The sequence below is a fragment of the Epithele typhae genome (genome assembly GCF_022376455.1).
Source record: "Epithele typhae strain CBS 203.58 chromosome Unknown BXZ73scaffold_5, whole genome shotgun sequence".
In the NCBI taxonomy this organism is placed as follows: Eukaryota; Fungi; Basidiomycota; class Agaricomycetes; order Polyporales; family Epitheliaceae; genus Epithele; species Epithele typhae.
In genome coordinates, this window is record NW_025954196.1 from 1030973 (window position 1) to 1051772 (window position 20800).

A 20800-nucleotide genomic window follows, 5' to 3' on the forward strand; every position below is an offset into this window, starting at 1 on the left:
CGAAGGGAGGGCCGGAAGCACGGGGTGCCGCACGTCTAGGCGGCGAAGACGACAACAGAACCAAGACGGAGAGCAAAGCAAACAGACGATCCAGACAGACGGGCGCACGGAAACAGAAACACACACACGAGGCGACGGGCAATCACGCGTACTCCGGTGGCGGCTCCATTCGTTCCGCCCGAATCTCCTGCATCACCCTCCGCAGGTTCTCCACCTCCGCGCGCAGGCCGAGCACGTCCGTCGGGCTCACCACCGACTGTCCGCTCATGCTCGTCGGGCCTATCGACAGCGGCTCGCGGCTCGACGCCGTGGGCGCCTGCGAACGCGCGTCGGACGAGCCCGACACGCTCTGGAGGTCGCGCGCGTCGTGGTCGTACATCGGCGCCACGCCGTACATGTCCGCCGCGGACGACGCGGGCATGTTCATCAGCCGCTCGCGCTGCTTGGCCGAGAGCGTCGCCGGCAGGGGCTCCGCGACGCCGGTGTAGGCGTAACCCGGGTTCGCCGAGGAGATGGCAGTGACGTCCTCGGTGGTGCGGGACTGAGAGGGCGAGTGCAGAGCGGCGTAGGCGCCGCGCCCGTCGCGCCGGCGGCGGCAGTCGCGCCGACGCCTGCGTGGTTCGTCGTGAAGCGCGTGCTTGTGCTCATCGTGGGCGAGTGTGGGTTCGGGAATGTGTTGTTGGCAGAGTAATCCGAGCGCGGTTGCTGCGGGGGTCCTGGAACGGCCCACCGTGCGACTGGGTCTGTCCGGACCCGGCGCCGTACTGTGCCATCTGTTGGCCCTGTGCCAACCGCGTCCATTGTCGTAGTAGAAGGGCTGGACGTTATGGGCGTGGCCGTCCATGAAGTCGATGCGTTCGTTGTCGTCTTCGCGCATGTTGCGGCGACGCCGGCGAATGAAAAAGAATCCACCGATGCGATCGCGAGAACTGCGACGCCTCCTGCGGCACCGCCAATGATTGGCCCGAGATTCGAGGAAGAGGCAGCCCCGGTCGGAGCAGTCGAGGAAGCAGGAACGGTGATCGTCACATTACTGATGCTGGGAAAGGAAGAGGCAGAGAGTCAGCATCTAGGACGACAACCGGGATTGCCTGTGGTCGTGAGATGCAATATGGACGTGATACTTACTTGAGCGCGAGAGGTGCGAACATAGCGCCGACAGCGGGGCTGCAGGCACCAGACAATGCGACGTCAGACATCGCCTGGACTCGCTGGAAAATAGAAACTCACCCTGCGGGACCATTGAGGATTCGCCCCGAGTTGTCGTCGTAATCATCCGGGAGCGCACCCGCAGTGGCGTTGGAGTTCGCGCGAGCCCAAGCACCCTGGATGAACTGGTTGCGCACCCCTGTGTCTGTCACCGTCGCGGCCGTGAAGAGGGTCCACGCTGCATAGCAGGGTCAGCTGCGGATCAACAAGTGCCTGAAGATCGGGACGCACCCATGCTACTCGTCGACCCAGCTGTGCTGTCGATAGGCAGGCCGAAGGCAGGGGCTAATGTGAAGTGAGCACGACGATCAAAAGCATTCATTAGCGAGGGAAAGTACCTTGTGGCAAAAGCTGGTTGTAGAACTGTGTTTGACCATCCAAGACCTACAAGAACGGATCAATGCACGAGCGAAAGCCGAAAAGAACCAGATGCGTACTGCAGAAGAGACGAGACCGGTACCGAGCAGGCGATCGGCATAGATGTTGTACAGCAACGCCCAAGACTGTTGGTTGGAGTATAGACCGAGGAGGTGCCCTTGGTCAGAGGACGCCGCGAGAGACTGCCATGAGTTCACGAGTGCAGACGCGTGGGCCTACCCGAACATCAATCAGCGACGACATTGAGATGACAGTATGACAGGCCAGAAACGCACATCGTAAGTCTGAGCATCAACGCTCTTGCCAACAGCGCGGCTGATCTCCGCCATGGCCTTCACGGCGATGATTCCTTTGATGGCGAGGTTGGTCATGTTCGCACTAGTCTCGCCATCAGCCGAGGCCCTGCACGTGCACATTAGCATCTCAATCGATCGTACACATGCGCTGGAGCCTGGAACCCACTGGTTGGAAAACGTGAGCGTGTTGTTGACGAGATAGTCCGCCCACCGCATCGTGAGGTTGTACTGTACACACGTCAGCAACCTCGTCACAGAAGTCGGAAGAGCACGTACGTGTTTACCAAGGAGCGTGCCGTCACCCGATGTCCGTGCTTGCGCGAGCATCATGATCAGCATATTGCTAGACTCTATGGAATCCAGCCCGGTTTGTCAGTCCTAGAACAAGTATTAGAGGCTGAGGACACCAACGTTCAATGCCCTGTTGGTGAGCCCCACGCGTGCCTGAGGCAATGGGGTAGTTCAACCCAATGTCCTGCGCGGCATACGCTTGCCCTGAGAGACTGTCTTGACCTCAAGAAGAGGAGCGAGCATCTGTGCCCCCAGCGACGCATTCAAGTACAAGAACGTCGGGAACGCGGCGTACATGTTCTCGACTGGGTTGACGCGCCGTGAGGTGCCGACGTCCTTCATGAAGATCTTGACGTCCGTCGGGTCGGGCTTCTTCGAGCTGTCGACCCCGACAGTGATGTCGATGGAGCCAACAGTCTGCCGCGCGGAGAGCGACACGAGGTCGACGTAGTGCTGGCTCACCTGCGCAGCATCGGCCATGATCTTCTGGTCGAGCGCTTCCGCGCGCGATAGCGCGTTCGCGTAATCTCCCGTGAACGCGTCGATCTATTCAAGTGCCGTCATCGCCGAAGGGATGAGCACGAGGGGTTGTATCAAATAGAGAAAAGCGAGGTGTCATAAGGGCAGTAAGCGATACTGTAAATGAGGGCACAGCCCACGGGCGGACAGAATATTTGCTCACCAGGGAACCGACGTCCGAGTATTGGGTGACGTAGTAGGGCCGGCGGTTCTCTGTGCTTCCGTCGAAGTTTGTGAACTGCACCACGGGGTCGCGCACGTAACCGACGGTCCACGACACGGGTGATGAGAAGGACGTGAGGGTGCCCAGGTCGACCGAGATCGCGAACACGGAGAACACGCTGTGCGCATGGGTGCGGGGTTCAGGCGTGGTCGGGAGAGTGCAATAAGAGACACAAAACTCACGGAGAAATGGAGGCGAAGGCGGTCGACATGGTGTTCGGAAGAGCACCAGCGGTTGCGAACTGTGTTCGGGTTGTCGTGTCGGTGTCGATCTGCCATGTAAGGCCCGGTCTCTGCGAGCAAGGTTGGGGGAAGTGCACAGGCAGAGGAGGTATGGGGACGCACCGACGCCATGGCAATGTACGCCGTGCCATCCTGCGCCTGATTTGAGTTCTCAACATTGGCCTGAGGATCCTGAAGCTCAATCTGGTGGAAGACGCTGGATGCGGTGATCTGGTTATTCCATTTGACCAGGCTGCTTCGATTTCCCGACACCCATTCTATGTGTACGAGGGGCGTTTGGTCAGACTGTGTTTTGAGCTGACGCCGGATCGCCACGTACCGGCACTGATGTCACAGTAGACTTGTACACTGTGTGCATTTCCGTCAGTCGATACCGCGTCGACGGCAACGTACGAGAAGGGCATCGACTGTCTGACCCAGTCGTCAGGCTGAAACCGCGGATTATGTCAAGGAACATCCGAGGTAAACCGCATATATGCACCGACCTCGATGGGAGAAAGGAAGGTGACGGTGACATTCATTGGGCCAGCCTGCATAACATAGATGGTACGCGTGGGGGTGATCTGGACGTTGTTCACGATGGACTGGTTTGCGGGAATGCGGTCCGCTCCCAGCCATGCGTATGCAGTGCCATCGACCCGGATTTTGCCTGCCCAGCCGTATATGCCCTAGAGCGCGAGTCGCGGTCGGACGGCTGAAGGAGAGAGGAAAGCGAGGGGATGGACTCACGCCAGTGGCTTGGAAGGCGGGCCATGAGTCAGAAGCCGGTGGGGAGGTACTTTGGGTGTTGAGCCAGACGGAGAGGTAGGGAGAGCGGACGGAGAGCGGGACGGCGGCGGGGAAGAAGGACTGGACGGGGCCCTGTGCGCGAGCCAGCGCCGCGATGAGAGAAAGGAGGAAAAGCCATAGTGTTACCGGCAGCATGGAGGACGGACGGGGCGCATGCAGCCCGCGCGGCGAAGAAGGAGGGGAGGGAGGGGGTGGAGAAGGAGAAAGGGCCTACGGTGGCTGCGAGCGGGGCCGTGCGGATGGGCTTTGGAGGACAGGCTTGGAGAGGCTTGGGTCCAGCGGAGGGGGAGCAGCGGGGAGCAGGCACCTGTACCGTGACCTGGGAAGTGGGCCGTGTTGCGATCTCCCCGCACCAGCACAGATCTCGCCGCAGCGGTCCAATCGTGGGCTCGGTGGCCGCCCCATCACCCGCCAGACGGCTTCAGCCTGCGCCCGTTCTGCCCTGATCCACCCTCCGCGCGTCGCCATCCGTTCTCCTGCAATAGCCTTCGGACGGCAGCATCGGTGCAAAGGCTCTTCTGTGGGCACCTGAACTTGGCCCTCCTTCGCACGGACTGTGCGCGGCGGATGGGACGGAGACTGTGTGGCACCGGTGGCAGTGGCCTCCCGGCTCCGTGATCCGCGTCTCGGCGGTCAGGGGCACTTCCTCAGAGTCTCAGTCTCAAACCACGCCACCACCCGAAAGCGACGGTGCTCCGAGTACGTTGCTTCGCTCCAGAGGAAACCCTTCGACGGAATACTTGGACGGTTCAGCCAACAGGGATGCTCATTTCCAGAAGTCGGGCTGCTCGGTCGTGTGGCCAGCTCGTTCCAGCGCTCGTTGCCCGGTTGCCGCGCCGTCATTGGGGTCTCCAGGCACTCGTGGCAATCGTCCTCATCGCCAAAGCCTAAGCAAGCGCCTTACATACTCACGCGGGGAAAATGAATAATGAATGCTCGATCGGTAGCCCAGAGGATCGACCTCTTCGTTGTCTTTTCTGGCGTGGTCCCCGAGAACGAGCAAATAAACAAGAGTAGGAATGATCTCTGTCAAGCTCATGGGGCATTCACGTTCGAATTTGACACTTCACTTGTCTTACTCACGGGTTGTTCAAGCCGCCCTGGGAGCATGAGGGAGAATATGATCGGTGGCAGGTGCTCAGTCATTCCGAACCGCCCGGATTTTTCCTCGATCTCGTGTTTTCGTTTCCAGGCACACGACAGAGGCGACCACCAGAAGCAACCGTACTAGCGGATGAACAACATATATCCCTCATGTACGTAGGCTCGATCGACGATCACAGCTGGGTCCATAACGATAAACCCCTCGCGCGAAAATTAGCATACAGCCGATGTTTGCGTGGCCGACGTTACCCATCGACAGGCGCTCACGATTTACGGCACACCAGCCAACACTCGCCCCAGCGCTGAACTCGTGATGAATGTCCTGCGATGGGGTGCGAGAACCTCGCTGACAACTAAAATGTTGCGGCTGACACCCGTGCTATGTTGATACACGAGCTGTGGTAGCTAGTACGAGCATCTTCACCTGTCAATCCCTGCGCACGCCGAGTCATGATCGCAACCACGGATGGTCGCGTGGACGGATCTTCGTCGTTTTCTTGTGCCAAAGTGATAGCAGCGATAAGTAGGCCTCCTGGCTTACCGAGCGAAATCATTGTCGCGCGATGCGCCTCGTAAACTAGGTAGTAAAGTGATGCGCATCAATCCGGGCCCTCGCGCACACGCGATGCGGTTTTTTTTGTGTCCATCTTTGACCGCGCTGCGAAACCCGGCCTTCAGTCGTGTGCGTGCTCGCAACTGGCGAGGACTCGGTGGTCGGTGATGTCATATGCGCACGTGCTGCCTTGATACGCGTCGGCTGCACGAACTCCGCCCGAATCGGCTGTGTGATAATTTTCGCGTGAGGGATCTAGTATCGACATGGACCCAGCTGCAACATCCAACGGCCAGCAGGCTCCAGCAGGTTGGGTCAAACTCCGCCACGCCCTGGCGGCCGGTTCACCAACCAGCTGCTCAAACCGGCCGCCCGTTGGTAGGACCGCCCGGAACTTGGAAGAATCGCGCCTCTTGGCCTCTGGAAATGTCGTAGCTCCCTTGTGCGAGTCTTTCCAGCTCACTCCAGTGCGCGAGTTATTGCGATTAGTGAGTCATGAAGAATTAGTATGTCGTATATTCGACATAAACCCCTGCTCCTCGAAACAGAACCGGGGTCCGGAGGGAGCATAGCACAATTGTCGTAGCCCACAGGAACTACCATAGCACTTCACGGTTGCAGGAGTTTGCTTATGCTCGAAGTCGTGGCTTCGAGGTGTCGCAAATGGTACATCGTGAGCCACGGGTCGGCCCAACCACGCGAATCGCGCGACGACGAGAGGGTGGGGAAGGGCGTCGCTGTCCGCAGGATCGCCGGACTGGAGTTGGACGGATTGCCGGCTTCCGCGACGTCAAAGAAAGCTGCTGACGTCTGTGCAAAAAGTCAGGCGTGTCCGGCGCAACCTGTTGCGCATGCACATGGTAAATACCCGCTCATGTGCGTATGGAACGTGCCACATTCCAGACGACGCTAGCGGGTTGATGACGAGCGAGGACGAGAAGGACGGCGCACAGTGAGCCACGCCCCACGCCGGTGAGCGGATACAGTACGTGAATCGGGTGAGGCCCCGCGGAACGGTGATGAGCGCATCGCGCGGGAACGTTGCCATCGCCGGCGGGCGCACAGAAGAGTCGGACAATATGTAGGTATGCACATGCAGGGAGGAGTCGATGGATTTGGAATTTAAAACTCGGGGTTGTTGGTATGGCTTCGGTATCCTCGATGTTGCTTTCATGTACGGCATCTATTCATACCGATCCCGGAACTATATGTAGGACTGCTCCGACTAAGTACACAAACACCGATGGGGCGTGATATAACAATACACACAAAGTTACTGCAGACACAGACCAATGTCCTTCTGCCGCGTCCCTGGTCGAACAGGAGACGGCGCTCTATGGATAGGCGATGACAATCTCACACCTTCGGGCTCTTCGCACGGTGGTTCGCCGGCAGCAGGTCCGGCGCGTCCCGCAGCCCGCGTTCTCTGTCAACGTCAAGCCCGCGCGGAAACTGTCAGCCGTGCCATATCTCCGACGCAGCAAAAGCACCCACATCTCGTCGATGGCGACCATCAGGTCGTGGTTGACCTCCTTCGACACCACCGAGTCGAACTCGTACTTCGGGTGCGAGCGCACGAACTCGCGGATCCAGCTCGCCGCGGTCTGCAGCCGCCCGTCCGTGCGCCGGCGCACGAGGTCGAGGTAGTCCTCGATCCGGGCGAGCGCCGCCGGCTCGATGTCGAGCGTGTCGAGGTACATGTACACGAGGTTGAGCAGCCCGGGGAAGGTCGTGCCGGTCTGTGTGGGCGAGCGGGGTCAGCCTACGAGGTCGAGCTATCGCACGGCCAAGCGCGGTTCAGCGATCTGCCAGTCGTCGGGCAGAACGACTCGCGGGACAAGAGAAGAGACGTCGCGCGGCGGCCGCGGATGCAGAAGACGTCGCATCGAACTCCCATCCAGAACTCCGCTCACCTTCCCGTTCATGATCTCTTCCATGGTCATCTCCTCGTACTCGTCAGCTACCGTCTTGGCGATTACAGCATCATCTGGCATGGGCGGCAAAGGGAAGCAGTTGCGCAGCTTTTTCTCCTTTCCGTTTACCCCATTGACAACGATGGGGTTGCCGTGCTCGCTGATGGGCGACCCCGGTGTGGAGGATGCGCACGAAGATGGAGCAGACGATGCCGAGGGGAAGACCTCCTTGCGGAAGTAGAAGCGTTGCGCGCGGACCGCGTCACGCGTCTGAGCCCGAGCCATATTCTCGTCCACCTGTAGACCGTGTGAGCACGTGTGTAGACGGTTGGGTGGCAAATATAGAGTGGGAGATCGATTAAGATGGAAGGGTGCGGGTGCGATCATATAGACGGTCTGAAGAGTCGAAACCAAGGACATACCTTGGAGATGGGGATGTAGAGGTTGAGATTAAAGTGTAGGATGGCACGGGAGAGGAGAACAATGAAGCACGCAAATGCCGCATTCTCGAAATCTGTCAACTGCACCTCCATGGGCCGGAACTCCACGCGCCAGCCAATGGATGAGCCGGCGGGAGGTGGCTTGAAACGCAATGTCTGCCAGTTGGTCGATTGGATGTTCTGCAAGATTGTGTCAGCTTAGACAACAAAGATGCCAGAACGTCTCTCAGGCTCACTTCGAAGTGATCGGTGCTGACTGTGTCATCTTGGTGGATGGTCTCGGAGAATATTACCAGGGGGTCCCGAATAAATAGATGTGCGATATGTCTCGAAAGCAACTCGTCGACGCCTGCTCAGACGAATGAGGTACCCCACGACGTTGTGGATTGGGCTAACTCACCATGTTCGCGCAGACGGTCAAAGATAGCAGGGTCGTGAGGTGCGTCTATGTCGTTATAGTCCTTGGGACGGTTCATCCAGTACTCGGAAATATACAGGCTGACGCTATCATAGCGTGATTTCGGGATTTTGAAGCGGCCTTCTTTGAGCGGCTTTGGATGCAAAGTTGAAGATTATGGTTAAAACTGAGAATTCTTGGAACCGTACCTTCAAGCCCCGCTCCTCTTCTGTTCTGTCGTCTACGCAACCTGAGATAACATCCCATCTGCAATCGACGTTGGCGATATACCCTCGCCACAGCGGGCTAGCAGCTGTAAGAGCGAGCTGGAAGCAAGCATTGTATTAGTCGCAGTCTTCACCACGGTGCCCGCAGGTCGTACCATAAGTGGAGCAATCGGAATGAGAGCGTCATACAACCGCCGCGCCTCATTGATATTACAAGCCTGGAACGTGAGTTGAAGACAACTGCAGCCCATTCCGAAGCCCATCGCGTCCATGTAGATGTGGTCTATAAGCGCCGCTCCCTGCTTCGCCTCTGCGAAACGGTCAGTAAATGTCACGCGCGTTTAGTTGAGCGTACGCACCAGGATCCTCTGGGTACAGTGTTCGCTGCCATGGAATTGTGGGATCGACGAACGGGCGGGGAGTGCGCGAGTCAATAAAGAGCGGGAGGTTGATGGCCACCTTCGCACCCCTCCGCCTTCTGATGTTAGCGGTGAGCGTCCTGGAAAGCACGGCGGTTTGAGCCCTGGACTGGTCACAAGAAGGAAGACCACCGACGGGAAACGTGCATGGGGGTTTGTGATCTCCTCCGGGAGGAAGAAGCTGTGGCTCGACTCGGCGTCTTCAGGGTCGTAGTGCGGCTCGGTAAATACGCCCGGTGCTCCGAGGCGTGGGTATGATGTCATGGTGAACGGAATTTCATTGTCCTTGAGATGCTTGCGGGCGAGCGCGCGGCTACAGCAGAAATTCAGCATATATGCCCTATAAGCACCCCAGACCGGAGGAGAGAAGAGGCACAGAGGGAGCCGGGTCGTCTTCCACAGCCTCGTGACCTTGCCTGCTCAGGTCATAGCACACCCCAGAAAGCCTAGTCCAAGGGCGGACAGATGGGCTGCAGTGAAGGATGATGCACGTACCGATGGCGCATGTCGCTCTCGACGGAGAGCAGATCACGGATCTCCCCCGTGTACGGGGCTCCGGGAGTGGACTCGAGCATGAACCGGCCATACTCGGGGTGGAAGGTGGGCACGGACTGCCTGCGCAGGGTAAGAGAATGCGTATAGTGCATGCGCGGGCACGCAAGCACGATGACCTACGAGTCTCCCCGGGTGTCTGCGATATCGTCCGTAATGGCCTGGAGCTTGGCGAGGATCTCGGTCTGGCGGAGGGAGAGCTTCGCGTTCTTGTCCTGATCGTCGAACGCGGCGACCATGTACTCGACCTGCGGGCGCGGGCGCGGGCGAAGGTGGCAGGCGCATGTCCAATCGCGTAGTGGGAAGGGAAGCGAGGGCGCGTGGATTTCATCAACGGGCGGCCTCGAGGCTCTGGAACGGGCGCACCTCGTCTCCCCAGAGGAGTTCGTCGCCGTGCCGGTCCTTGAGACGATCCCAGATATGAAGGAACTGGGTGATACCATGCGTCCTGACATGATCCGCGTATGGCTTTGTCTCGTCCCAGGTGAGGGGTGTGCCGAGATAGAGGAGGCCCATGATGGCGCAAGGGTGGCGAGCACGGAAGGGCAGAGAGCGAGATCGCGGGGGAGACGGGCGGGAAGCGCGTCGATATATCGTTCAGGCGGCGGGCAAGATGACAAAGAGTGGCGTGCAGAGCGAGAAGGGCATTGGAGAAAAGGATTGGTCGGTCTGAGTCAGCACTGCGTTTGGATGGTGCAAATCTTCGCAATCCGCGGGTGTCCGCTCAATCCCTCCGCGTGCGCGTCCCGGCCCGGCATCGATCTCGCGCCCTTGTGCTATGCCGTCAGCGACCGGCGCACGGCTGCGAGCGTGGGTGTCGAGAGACTCGTCGGTGTCCTGTCCGACCTCCGGGTACTGTACCCCGAAAGGAGAATCCGAGCGGTCTGTGCACCCAAGTAACCACGTCTTGCCACCGATGACCGAGCACCCTTCTTTCGCGAACTCAAGCGAGCCTCCAATTCCGAATTGAGCGTTCTGTCATCTACCGGCCTTCGGCCCTCGGCATATCCTCAGCATTCATTCTATCAAACTTCCTTTGTATCTCGTTGCTCGATGACTTCTTCTCCATTTTGATTCCAAATCCACCGATGATACGGAACACATAACGCGCAGCGCGCCGGGAGGCAATCTCACAGTGTGGCACTCATCCTGATACTGAGCACAACAGCGCCTAACAGCTTAGAGGTCGAGCGCGCGTTCATCGGTGTGAGCTCAGTCAGGTTTCGTCAGATCGGGCCTCCGCTGCCGTTCATGAGAATCCCCGCGGCGGCTCTGTAAGAATAGCGCGGAAGCGATCTATAGAGAACGAGCATCAACGAGGAACAGTGAGCGGGACGAGCATCACAGCAGGCGTGAAACATACGATCAGCCATTGCTCCCGTTCGTCGTCCACTTCAGGAGAATCTTCAGCGCCAGCAGGACGTGCCGCAGCGCTCGCGTCCACGCCTCCTCCTGGCTGAACTGCTGCTTGACCGACGCCTCGCCGATCTTGTCCTTCACGATCCTACGGGAGACGGTCAGCAGAGCAGCGGACCACGTTCGCCAGCTCACATGCCCGCGCGGATCCCCGCGAAAGGAACGGCGAGAGTAAAAGGGGATATCGGACGTACTGGTGCGGGAAGTCGACCTGCGGGTCCTGTGACTTCACATAGTCCATGAGTTGCTTGAGGCAGTCGAGGAATGCCACCATCGCAAAGTCGAAGCGCCGGTTGTGGAGGAGTCGTCCGAAGTGCAGATCGCCGGAGCCGTAGAGCTCATACGTCGCCTTGTCACCCGTGGTGCGCTCGATCCGCGAAAAAGACCCCATCGGTACCAGACGATAGCTGTGGATGCTTAATGTCAGTAGACGACGCAGTCAGCAGCTGCGCAGGGACGCACTTCTCGAAGGTAAAGTCGAGCTTGCGCGCCATCGTGTAGAGCAGAAGCAGCGTCTGTCCCCAAGCCGCGTTTATCTCGGCCCACTCGACCTGTTAAGCGTCCCAAAGGTCAGGTGTGATGAGCCCAGTCGCTTAATACGTGCGCACCATGACTCCTGAAACACGGCCAAGGCGAAGCCCGTTTATAGTTCCAAACACGCCGTCATGCCCGATGCAGAACGCGTCGTTGTATACGTTGGTACGCTCAAGCTTCTCGAGAACCGCCGAGTCTGCTGCGTAAGCTGCCCGGAGAGACGCCAGCGTGGCCGCTTGCTCGGCCGACTTGAGCAGCTGTGCGTTGTGCTGGCGCCAGAACCTGCGCCGCAAAGTCAACGTCGCGTCAGGAGAACAAGGGATTGCCCGTCTCACTCAGCCTCCTCCTCCTCAAGCGTTTCCTCCTCGCGCTCGAGACCCTTCAACTCCTCCTCGAGCTGTTGGCGCTCGCGCTCTGCCGCCTTGAGCTGCTCCACCGCAAGTCGCTCCTCTTCCTTGAGCCGCTCGATCTTCGACTCCGCTTCCGCCTTCGCCTGCGGACCTCCCTCGCGCTCGCGCTCCTTGCGGACCTCCTTCTCGAACGCAATGTACCCATCGCGCTCCTTCTTCGTCTCCTCGAGCTGGCGCGTGAGCGTTCCGAGGAGGATGTGTGTGCACTCCGCGCAGAGCGGATGGTCGAGGTCCGTCCGGCTGGAGAGGAGGTTGAACAGCCGCAGCGATGAGCGCAGGTGGTGTGACAGCGGAGATGGGTTCGGATGCCCGACCTCCTCTGCAAATGGTGCAGGGGCCGGCGCGGGCGCTGGGGCTCGAGCCTTCGCCGTCGACGGCTTCTTGCTGTGTGTGGGCGAGGGGAGCGTCGCGGGGATAGTGCGGATCACGGAGTCCTGCAGGAGAACGAACGACTCGTTGGGATGTGCGGGCACGCGTGGGGGCTTCCGCTGGTTGCTGGGAGAGGCAGGTTGGAGAGTTGAATGCAGATCCGGAGGGGGAGGAGGGGCTATTCTGCATCGAGCTTCTCCATGCCGCTTTAGCCGACGATGGAGAGGAAGTTGGGCAAGCTTCTCTGCGCCTGACGTTTGCCGGCCGTGTGTGGAGGGTGAAGGGGGTAGCGACGACGCGACAATGTCATATGCAGACGGCGCTAGATCCACCAACGAGGCATCCAGCTGGTACACCTACTTTAATACCAGAAATACCGAGACGAATATAGGACCTACTTGCAATGGCTGTTTACACTGCTGACATACGAAGTTCATGGTGTGCTGTAACGGTTATAACTACTGCCGGGGTATCGCAGACGATGGCGTTGTGGAGAGCGGTGGATCAAGCTCGTGTCTAAGATATACATTCAGCACGCATAAAAGCGCTTTTAGAGGCTGGATGAACCTTGACAATGAATGTCTCGGATTTTGGCCGTGGTGGCGGAGACGGAACAAGTGGCATGTGTCGCGGAGCGCCCCCGTAAGTGACGCAAGCGCCTAAGCGCCTAATTGCTTACCTCGAGTTCTTCTAACTTTTACCACAACCACAACCTTCATCGTTACCTCCCCTTCCCCTTCTCTTCATCTGGGCGCGCCAAAGCAATGACAATCTATGTATTATCTACTGCGAAAGACTACGACCCTCCATACTGATATCACGGTATAATTCAACACAGTAAGATGCCCAGGCATCGGCCCGCGACTCGCCTTGGAATGACGTCCTTTCTATTAGTGCTGTGAGGGCTTTGTGCTACTCCCTCTCATTTCGCGGGTGAATTCTACTCCTTCAGGTCATACTTTCAGTCTCATACTTGTTGCTGCCGGCGCATTGCTGTCGATCCGTATGCCACAGCTCGAACATCCTCATCGGCAGGTCGAAGCGCAGTGATTTCGCTGCGGTCTGCGAATTAATGGGCGCCAGGAGACACATGCTTGCAATGCCTCCAGGCAATGGCTTGCTGTGGATTCCGAGTAAAAGGCTCTCTGTCCGCCCACAACCATGACAAGACTCACTCGCCTTCGCGTTTCCTATCACAAGCCCCCACAAAAGACCACAAAGACCTCTCGTATTCATGTATGCATGATGGTTTTGATCTTATTCTGTGTCGCTGACGCTTCTGCCCAGACTATGGCCGGACAGGTCTTCGCACTTCTCGTCGGAATCGACAAGTATCAGTCTAGTACAACCTGGAATCTCAATGCCGCCGTCGACGACGCTCGTAGCGTTCAGAACTGGCTCATCAATGATCTCCAGGTTCCTCGGAGTAACATCTGCACTCTCCTCGACGGCCACGCGACCAAGCACAACATCGAGGAGAAGTTCACGAGCCATCTCGTCAACAACGCTGCCATCGAACCCGGCGACGCCATCATCTTCTACTTCGCAGGGCATGGCAGCAGCATCCGTGCGCCAGCGGGCTGGTTTGACCGTGGTCGCGGTGACGTTCCTGTCCTCTGCACACATGACTACGACACCAAGCTTCCGAAGGGGCACGCCAATGCTGGGATATCCGACCGCTCCCTACACGCCATGCTCCATGACCTCTCGCGCGTGAAGGGCGACAACATCACACTCATCTTGGACACGTGCTTCTGTCTTCCTCCGACCGACGGCCAGGAGCCGAAGGAGCGCCACTACACCCGCTACACCCCTGCGTGTCGGGCAACCTCTGAGGACTTGCTGGCGGGTCTCTGGCCCAGTGCATCGCCGCAAAAGGCTGAACCCATGAAGAACCGAGGATTCACCGGCATTACCTCTGACTCGCATGTCGTGCTGGCCGCGAGCAGCACGGGCTGGGCTGCGACGGAGCGCAAAGACGGCGGGAACCTCACACGCGCCCTACTCTCCCTCAAAGACGCCCGGCCCATCCACAAATTCACCTATTCCGACCTCCCCTCCGAGCTCGCGCCCTACATGGGCGACCACCAATACGCCGCAGTCGCCGGAGACAACGTCGATCGGGTGCTCTTCGACGGCGTGCCCTTCGCCCGCGACACGCGCTTCGTCGCCGCTACCCCGCACGACCACGAGCGCATGCAAGTCGACGCCGGGGAGATCCAAGGCATCTCCGAGGGCACCGAGCTCGGCCTCTATCCCCACAATTGCCGCGGCTCCCTGAACACGCCGTTGGGGACGTACCTCGTCACCGAGGTGTACCCCACGTGGTGCCTCGCGAAGCCCAAGTCCCCGGCAAAGCACCCGCTGCGCGAGGGCTGGGCCCGTGTCGCGCGCTGGAACGCCCCCACCCGTTCCGTGTGCACCTCAAGCCCTCCCTCTTCCACTTCCTCCGCCGCGCCCGCCTCGCGCGGAAGCTCCCCTCGCGCGCCGCGCCGCGGACAAGCTGCGACCGAGCGTCCTGCGCGTGCGCGACACCGCCGACGCCGACGCGTCCGTGTCGCTCGGCTGCCACGAGCTCACCGTGCAGCGCCGCGACGCGCTCGTCTCGACGCACTGCCGCGGGACGCTGCACCTACCGAGCGCGGGGACCCGCAGCGACCTCAAGACCGTCGAGGCCGCCGCGCGCTTCCACATGCACCTCTACCGACGGCACCCCGCCCGGCCCTTCAAGGACGCGGTGGGCATGGAGCTCTACCGGCTCGACCCGGCGACGTGGACGCGCGCGAGCGCGAACCTGCTCGTCAAGGGCCGCGCCCGCATCGTCGAGTCCGCTGCGTCCACGCCCGGGTCTGGGTCTGGGGTGGCGGCGGGCGAGAAGGGCGGGGAGCCCGCCGGGAGCGCGATCTACGCCGTCGTGCTCCGCAACGACTCCGACGCGGACCTCTGGCCGTACCTCGCCTACATGGACGCCGGCGGGTACAGCATCGCGCTCGTGTACCACCCCGACCCCGGGGGCGCGCCGCCGCTCCGCGCGCACTCCCGCATGGTCATCGGCTCGGGCGCGACGGAGTCCGAGGCGCTGTCGTTCGCGCTCGCGGACGGGGCGGACAGCGGCGCGGGGTTCCTGAAGCTGTTCCTTTCCACGACGTACACTCCGATGACGGTGCTCGAGCAAGGCACCGCGACGGGCTCGGGGCCGGTCGAGTCGCTGTACGGGCCTGGCAGCAAGTCTAGGACTATGAAGATTGTGCCGGACAGTACCAAGTGGGACTCGGTTCTGGCGTCGATCACGGTAGTCAGGACATCGACTTGACTGTGTGCCATGTATGAATGCATCTGTTTGCTTTACGGAGGTGTCGTTTGTGTATGTCGTGGCTTATTTATTCGACCCGTTCACGCAATGTACTTAGCCTGGGCTCGAGACCCGTGAAATGTATGCATATCAAAATGTGGGCTGACGCGAGCGACGGGATCGTTGACCATTGCAGTTGTCTTGTAATTGACCATTGGCTGGGTTCCGTAAACTGATAAGGACACGATGCACTAATCGTTTCACCTCATATCCGTGCCGAGTCGCGCTGCTCTCACTTTCCTCTGTGCAGCTTGAATGATGCTTGAACGCCCTTCCCTGCCTTGATATCCTCCATGCACTTCGCGTCGATCTCTCTACCCTTCGCCGCCAACGCCGCGACTTCCTCCGCTTGGTTCGTCGGAACACACACGACTCCATCTTCGTCCGCTACGATCCAATCTCCTGGCTCCACCTCCACCGCTGGGAACTCGCCAGCAGACGAGCCGTGCACCGACGGCAGGACGGTGACGGGGACGTTAACTTGAGACGGACGCGTGAAGGGGGACTGGCCGAGTGTGGAGTGACCGCGCGCGAAGACGGGAAAGTCCGCCGCGCGGTGTTCCGCGAGGTCTCTGCAGCGACCTGCGATGACCACGCCCAGTGCCCCGCGGGCCTGCGCGCCGGCCGTCATGAGACCGCCCCAGACAGCGTTCTTCACACCTACGAGCGCGATATAATTTGGCTGAGCGCATAAAGCGGAGAGATGGGACGGACCTGGAGGTGCGTTGACGAGGATAACGGACCCCTCGGGCGCGGTGTCGACGAAATGCTGCGACAGCTTTGGGCCATCTTGGGATGCAGCGATCATCTGCACGGTGTATGCGGGGCCGCACAGGCGTGTGGAGGCGGAGGACGGAGAGAACATGTTCATGTCCGGGATGTATCCGCCGTGGGGAGACCCGAGCTTGATGAGCGCATCGGAGAGCTCACAGGTCGAGAAGTCTGCGAGTTTGGACTGCATCTGGCTGACAGTGGAGGATATGTGTGCACTTGAAGGAGCCAGGCGGCGTGCTGGATGGTGGAGGATAAGGAAAGACATGAGCAGCTTGAGAGGTGCATGGCGGAGAGTGCGGAAAGCCGGGAGTTTGTGCGGAGGCAAAGACGCGGACAATCAGGAGGGCCTGCTCCTGGGGCCGGAATGGAGATGACGTCGAGGGGAAGCTTAACTCATTAGCAAGACTTATACTTACGCGAAATAGCCTGCGTAATTCGGCGCGTATTGCACGCCGTCGTCGACCGCAAGCGGCGAGCGGAAGCTCCTCGCGCCACAGCTTTGCACCTTTCCTCCGACCACTTTCCTGCTTTCTCGCTCTCCGTGCTTGCCATCTGCCCACGCTCTCTACGCTTCCCCCTCCTCACGCAATCTCTCCTTGGGACGCAAAGCAGCTTCCGTTCGGCGCCAGTCTGCTGTCACTATGCTTGGCCTTCCCGACTCCTCCGCACCGTCCGAGACGGTGTGGGTGCGCACTGCTCGAACATCGAAGAAAGCGGCGCGCAGGATGAACAAGGCTATCATGAAGTCTCACCACTTTCAGATCCACTACTATGATATGCCTCTCCGCTTGAGGACGGTGCGTCTGCTGCCTTCCTCAGGTCTCGCCATAGATGTGGCTGACACGCCTTCAGTGGTTTGTCCTCTTCACCGCCCTTATCCTCGTTGGACTTGCATTGCTGGGGTTCACCAATTTCTCGCATGCTTTACCTCTCAACGATAAAGTGCTCCACTTCTTTTGCATGGGCTTCTCGACGGGGGTGTTCTATTTCATTTTTGATGTTGAGGAGTAAGTATTCACGGCTCTATTGCCCCGCCCCACCGTCCTTGACATATCATTCAAACTGCATAGAGACGCCCGGCGCATTTGGTTCTGGCGCAACGCTCCCTTGGTTTTCACCGGAGTAATCTGCTTCTTCCTGGGGGCATCGTCAGTGAGTTTGTCCAGTCGATGTTACCGGTACGTTCTCGCAACCCCGTGTTTCGGTTACTACGCACTGAGGCAAAAATAGTACAAGGAATTCCAGGTCGGCGATGTTGCGGTCAGTCGCTCATGGCACACATGGACGCACTAATTACTAACGAGTATCACATCACATCTTTAGGCGAACTTGCTGGGGTCGACGGTGGGACTGTATATTTCGTATCATCTCGAGAAGTACTACAGGCACAGGCGCGAGGTAAGCCGCGCATCTGTCATGCACACCGCGCTCATCTACTGACAACATTGAATTCCAGATTTCGCGTCTATACCGGCCGCTCGACATGGAAGTGGACCCTATGTCGGAAGAAGATGAGGATGACGAAGACGTGAGCGGGACACGGCTTTTGCCCTTGCACAACTTGCCGGGTCCAGCTGCAAAATCGCCCCGGTCAGCCTCAAGCGGACGGGGCAGTATAAACCCACGCGCCTCTCGGACGTGTGGGATGAGCGAGAAGAGCTGTTCGACATCGGCGACGAGAGCGACGAGGAGCTCAACACGCCGCGCCCCCATGCTCAGGGTAGCGCACCCCCAAGATCGTGGTGACCGAGGACTAATTTATCTCGATGTACTCTCTCGGGCACCCATGTACTGTATACCTTGCGCACAGACACTCTACTTTCTATTTGGATATAATGGCTATATATTTGGCGTTTTCTCATTCTTTTTCACCTCCGGGGAATCGGGTCGCGCGGAGCGTGCCAGCGGCCCGCGAAACAGGCGCGTCGTCGCGCGGCGCGTTTCGCCATGATCGCGACTCTCATCCATGCCGACATGTCTGGCTCCCTCCTCCGGCCTTCTTCGCCCTTCAGCGCACCCTCATAGCCTCATTCTCGTGCCACAGCCCTGTGGGCCACCTCTCGTCGGCCTGCACGTCTGTCGGAAGCGTTCGGCACGCGTCGAGCATCCCCAGGCCTTCCGTGAAGACCGAGGAACGGAAGGCGCAAGTGCTCACCGCGCTGCACAAAACCACGTCCCTCATTCCTCGCATATTGTCGAATCAAAAGCCGACGCCTGGTGTTGTCGCTCCGCGGGAGTCTCTGGCGTTCTGGCAGGACGTGCTGAGCGGTGTGTATGAGGTTCTGACACTATCGTCGGAGCAGCGAGCGAAGGATGTTGTGAGGATTGCAGGTGAGTCTTGGGTGGAGCTTTGAGCGTTACAGTTCATTGAGCGAATGCGTGGTTGACCTGCGGCTTCCAGTGTACGGTATGGATGAGCTGTCGGGAGCGGGCGAGCTGGTGACTGCTCTGCTCGAAGATCCGTTTGCCTCAGACGAGCAGAAGCGAATACTCCGGTCTCGCTGGGAGTCACGCCAGAGGGGACTCGGGCAGTGAGGATTCGGTGCGTGTCTTTCGCGGCGTTCGTGTTTGTGTTCACGTACAGCAGGTATGGGACCTCGGAGTCAAGTGCCGAAGACGTCATTGCCCTCGAGTCTCCGTGGCTTCGCCAGTTCGGCGTGCCCGTCGAAATCGCTGAGTTCAAAACCTCAAAACTCTCGCAGCTGGTGTCTGGCCAGGAGGTTTCGAAAGCAATATACACGGCCGACGTCGTGGTAGTGCTTGCAACCCTGTGTCCACCGCTCTGCCTTCCGTTCCTTCCTCCGCATCCTCACTCCCTCTATCTCGTGAAGGCACCGTCCTCGCTGTCACCTCAGCTCTTTCCCAGCATCAACAGCAACATCGGAAGCAGCATAATTGCATCACTCGCCTTACAGCCGGCATTGCATGTCGTGTTTGTCGACCCAACACGCGCCGTGCAAGGGCTGGACGCTTTCTCATCCGGGCTGGCATCAGCATCCTCCGTAGAGCGGTATCAGGACAATTCTCCGGGTCAAACGTTTCCGGAGTCACCCGTGCAGTCCAAGACATCCTATCCTCTTCTACAACAACCGTCGAAGTGCACATCCAGACCGGTCGCGCGCTCATTCTCGACGCCTCCATGAATGTCGCGCAGCCCTATTGAAAGCAGAGATTGAGGCAGACGCCGTCCTCACCCGCACCAGACTCTGCGCGTGCAGATGGAGGAGGCGAAGGCGAAGGTCCACCTCGAGGTATTCGGAAACGAGCAAAAGGGCGCCGACGAGATCGTCAAGGCCCTCGCCCACGCGAAGAGCTCCGTCAAGGCGACCATGGACGCTTTGCAATGGTACAAACTCTCTGGCGCGTCGACGATGTCGCGAGGTCGTCACCGCGGCCGTAGACCGGGCATGGTGTCGGGACCTCGAGCGCAAGGTCCGTCCTCTCCCTCCCTAGCGTCCGACCGCTCACCCGTCCATCCCCACACAGCTCGTCTTCCACGCCGGCCGCCTCGCCGCGCTCCAAACCTCCTTCACCGACGCCGCCACCGCGCTCTGCCGCACCTTCCCGCCCTCCTCCGCCTACCACTCCCCCGTGCTCCTCAACGCCCTCGCCCGCCTCTCCAGCGCCCCCGCTTTCCCGCTGCCCCCCTCCACGCTCACCGCGCCGCTGCACGCGCGCCAGGCGCAGCTCGCTCACCCGACCGCCCGCTTGCACGCCGCCGCCCAGCGCGCCGTGCTCACGCTCGCGGGGAGCACCCTCGGCGGCCTCGGCGTCGCCTGGGCGGGCTGGGCGTCGGAGCTCCGCGTCCTCGACGTCGGGCTCGGGGCGGAGACCGCGCTCGGGGCGGGCATGCTTGGGGCGGCGCTCGGGGTGCGCTGGGCCGTCGGCGCGTGGGAGCGCGCGAAGCGGCGGTGGTGGCGGGACTGGGGCCGCGTCGGGGAGGGGCTCGAGCGCGATCTCAGGGTGCGTGCTGTTGGTGCGGTTTTGGACGTGGTCGTGCTGACTGGCCGTATCTCTTTGTAGGTCGCCTTGATCCAGACGATGGAACAGCGGGTGACAAGTGTCTCAGACGCTGCGTGTTTGGGGCTGGAGGGCATGGTTGTCAAACGGAAGGCAGAAGTAGGAGAGCTGAAGGAGGAGATTGAGGCTCTGGGACAGACAATTCAAGCGGCGAGCCGTTGATATATATTTAAAACGCAAATGCAAAATTCTGCTGCTATAAAAATCCACTCAAGTCGCCTGGCGTTGGATGAGTGGTTGCTGGGATAGTTATCCATTTGTCGTCTCGGCCCAAAATACAGTCTTGATACCTATAAGTACACTGAACGGGAGTCGAACCCGTGCCGCTTGCTTGGAAGGCAAGCATGATACCGTTTCACCATCAGTGTCTCCA

At 59.6% G+C, this 20800-nt stretch overlaps 6 protein-coding genes and 1 non-coding gene across 7 annotated transcripts; 2 read left to right on the forward strand and 5 right to left on the reverse strand.

Moving 5' to 3' along the window:
- Nucleotides 1-142: 142 nt before the first annotated feature.
- BXZ73DRAFT_88030 (uncharacterized protein) lies at nucleotides 143-4082 on the reverse strand (the record flags this gene model as incomplete). Its single annotated transcript, XM_048024806.1, has 18 exons — nucleotides 143-349; nucleotides 496-1039; nucleotides 1129-1167; nucleotides 1231-1387; nucleotides 1441-1494; nucleotides 1548-1593; nucleotides 1647-1802; nucleotides 1863-1989; nucleotides 2050-2111; nucleotides 2160-2233; nucleotides 2295-2358; nucleotides 2388-2720; nucleotides 2857-3034; nucleotides 3099-3208; nucleotides 3261-3415; nucleotides 3478-3586; nucleotides 3644-3826; nucleotides 3888-4082. 18 exons carry the CDS (start codon nucleotides 4080-4082, stop codon nucleotides 143-145), a joined length of 2793 nt encoding a protein of 930 aa, XP_047881717.1.
- Nucleotides 4083-6960: 2878 nt separating this feature from the next.
- On the reverse strand, nucleotides 6961-10068 carry BXZ73DRAFT_88031 (glutamate-cysteine ligase catalytic subunit; the record flags this gene model as incomplete). Its single annotated transcript, XM_048024807.1, has 13 exons — nucleotides 6961-7030; nucleotides 7099-7343; nucleotides 7518-7814; nucleotides 7940-8137; nucleotides 8194-8306; nucleotides 8358-8508; nucleotides 8564-8680; nucleotides 8737-8891; nucleotides 8941-9080; nucleotides 9137-9313; nucleotides 9496-9615; nucleotides 9676-9800; nucleotides 9919-10068. The coding sequence occupies 13 exons, from the start codon at nucleotides 10066-10068 to the stop codon at nucleotides 6961-6963; spliced, it is 2058 nt and encodes a 685-aa protein (XP_047881718.1).
- An 849-nt stretch (nucleotides 10069-10917) lies between these two features.
- BXZ73DRAFT_88032 (APG6-domain-containing protein) lies at nucleotides 10918-12718 on the reverse strand (the record flags this gene model as incomplete). The annotated part of the gene is made up of 6 exons (XM_048024808.1): nucleotides 10918-11056; nucleotides 11163-11375; nucleotides 11431-11519; nucleotides 11577-11784; nucleotides 11838-12628; nucleotides 12680-12718. The coding sequence occupies 6 exons, from the start codon at nucleotides 12716-12718 to the stop codon at nucleotides 10918-10920; spliced, it is 1479 nt and encodes a 492-aa protein (XP_047881719.1).
- Nucleotides 12719-13571: 853 nt separating this feature from the next.
- On the forward strand, nucleotides 13572-15594 carry BXZ73DRAFT_74716 (uncharacterized protein; the record flags this gene model as incomplete). Its single annotated transcript, XM_048022081.1, has 2 exons — nucleotides 13572-14691; nucleotides 14756-15594. The coding sequence occupies 2 exons, from the start codon at nucleotides 13572-13574 to the stop codon at nucleotides 15592-15594; spliced, it is 1959 nt and encodes a 652-aa protein (XP_047881720.1).
- Nucleotides 15595-15865: 271 nt separating this feature from the next.
- BXZ73DRAFT_41241 (RraA-like protein) lies at nucleotides 15866-16594 on the reverse strand (the record flags this gene model as incomplete). The annotated part of the gene is made up of 2 exons (XM_048018739.1): nucleotides 15866-16293; nucleotides 16348-16594. The coding sequence occupies 2 exons, from the start codon at nucleotides 16592-16594 to the stop codon at nucleotides 15866-15868; spliced, it is 675 nt and encodes a 224-aa protein (XP_047881721.1).
- A 1779-nt stretch (nucleotides 16595-18373) lies between these two features.
- BXZ73DRAFT_88035 (uncharacterized protein) lies at nucleotides 18374-20589 on the forward strand (the record flags this gene model as incomplete). Its single annotated transcript, XM_048024809.1, has 8 exons — nucleotides 18374-18442; nucleotides 18534-18738; nucleotides 18809-18914; nucleotides 18944-19437; nucleotides 19467-19552; nucleotides 19611-19817; nucleotides 19894-20370; nucleotides 20431-20589. The coding sequence occupies 8 exons, from the start codon at nucleotides 18374-18376 to the stop codon at nucleotides 20587-20589; spliced, it is 1803 nt and encodes a 600-aa protein (XP_047881722.1).
- Nucleotides 20590-20724: 135 nt separating this feature from the next.
- On the reverse strand, nucleotides 20725-20795 carry BXZ73DRAFT_t30. Its single transcript has one exon. It is a non-coding gene; the product is annotated as a tRNA-Gly (tRNA).
- Between the last annotated feature and the right edge of the window lie 5 nt (nucleotides 20796-20800).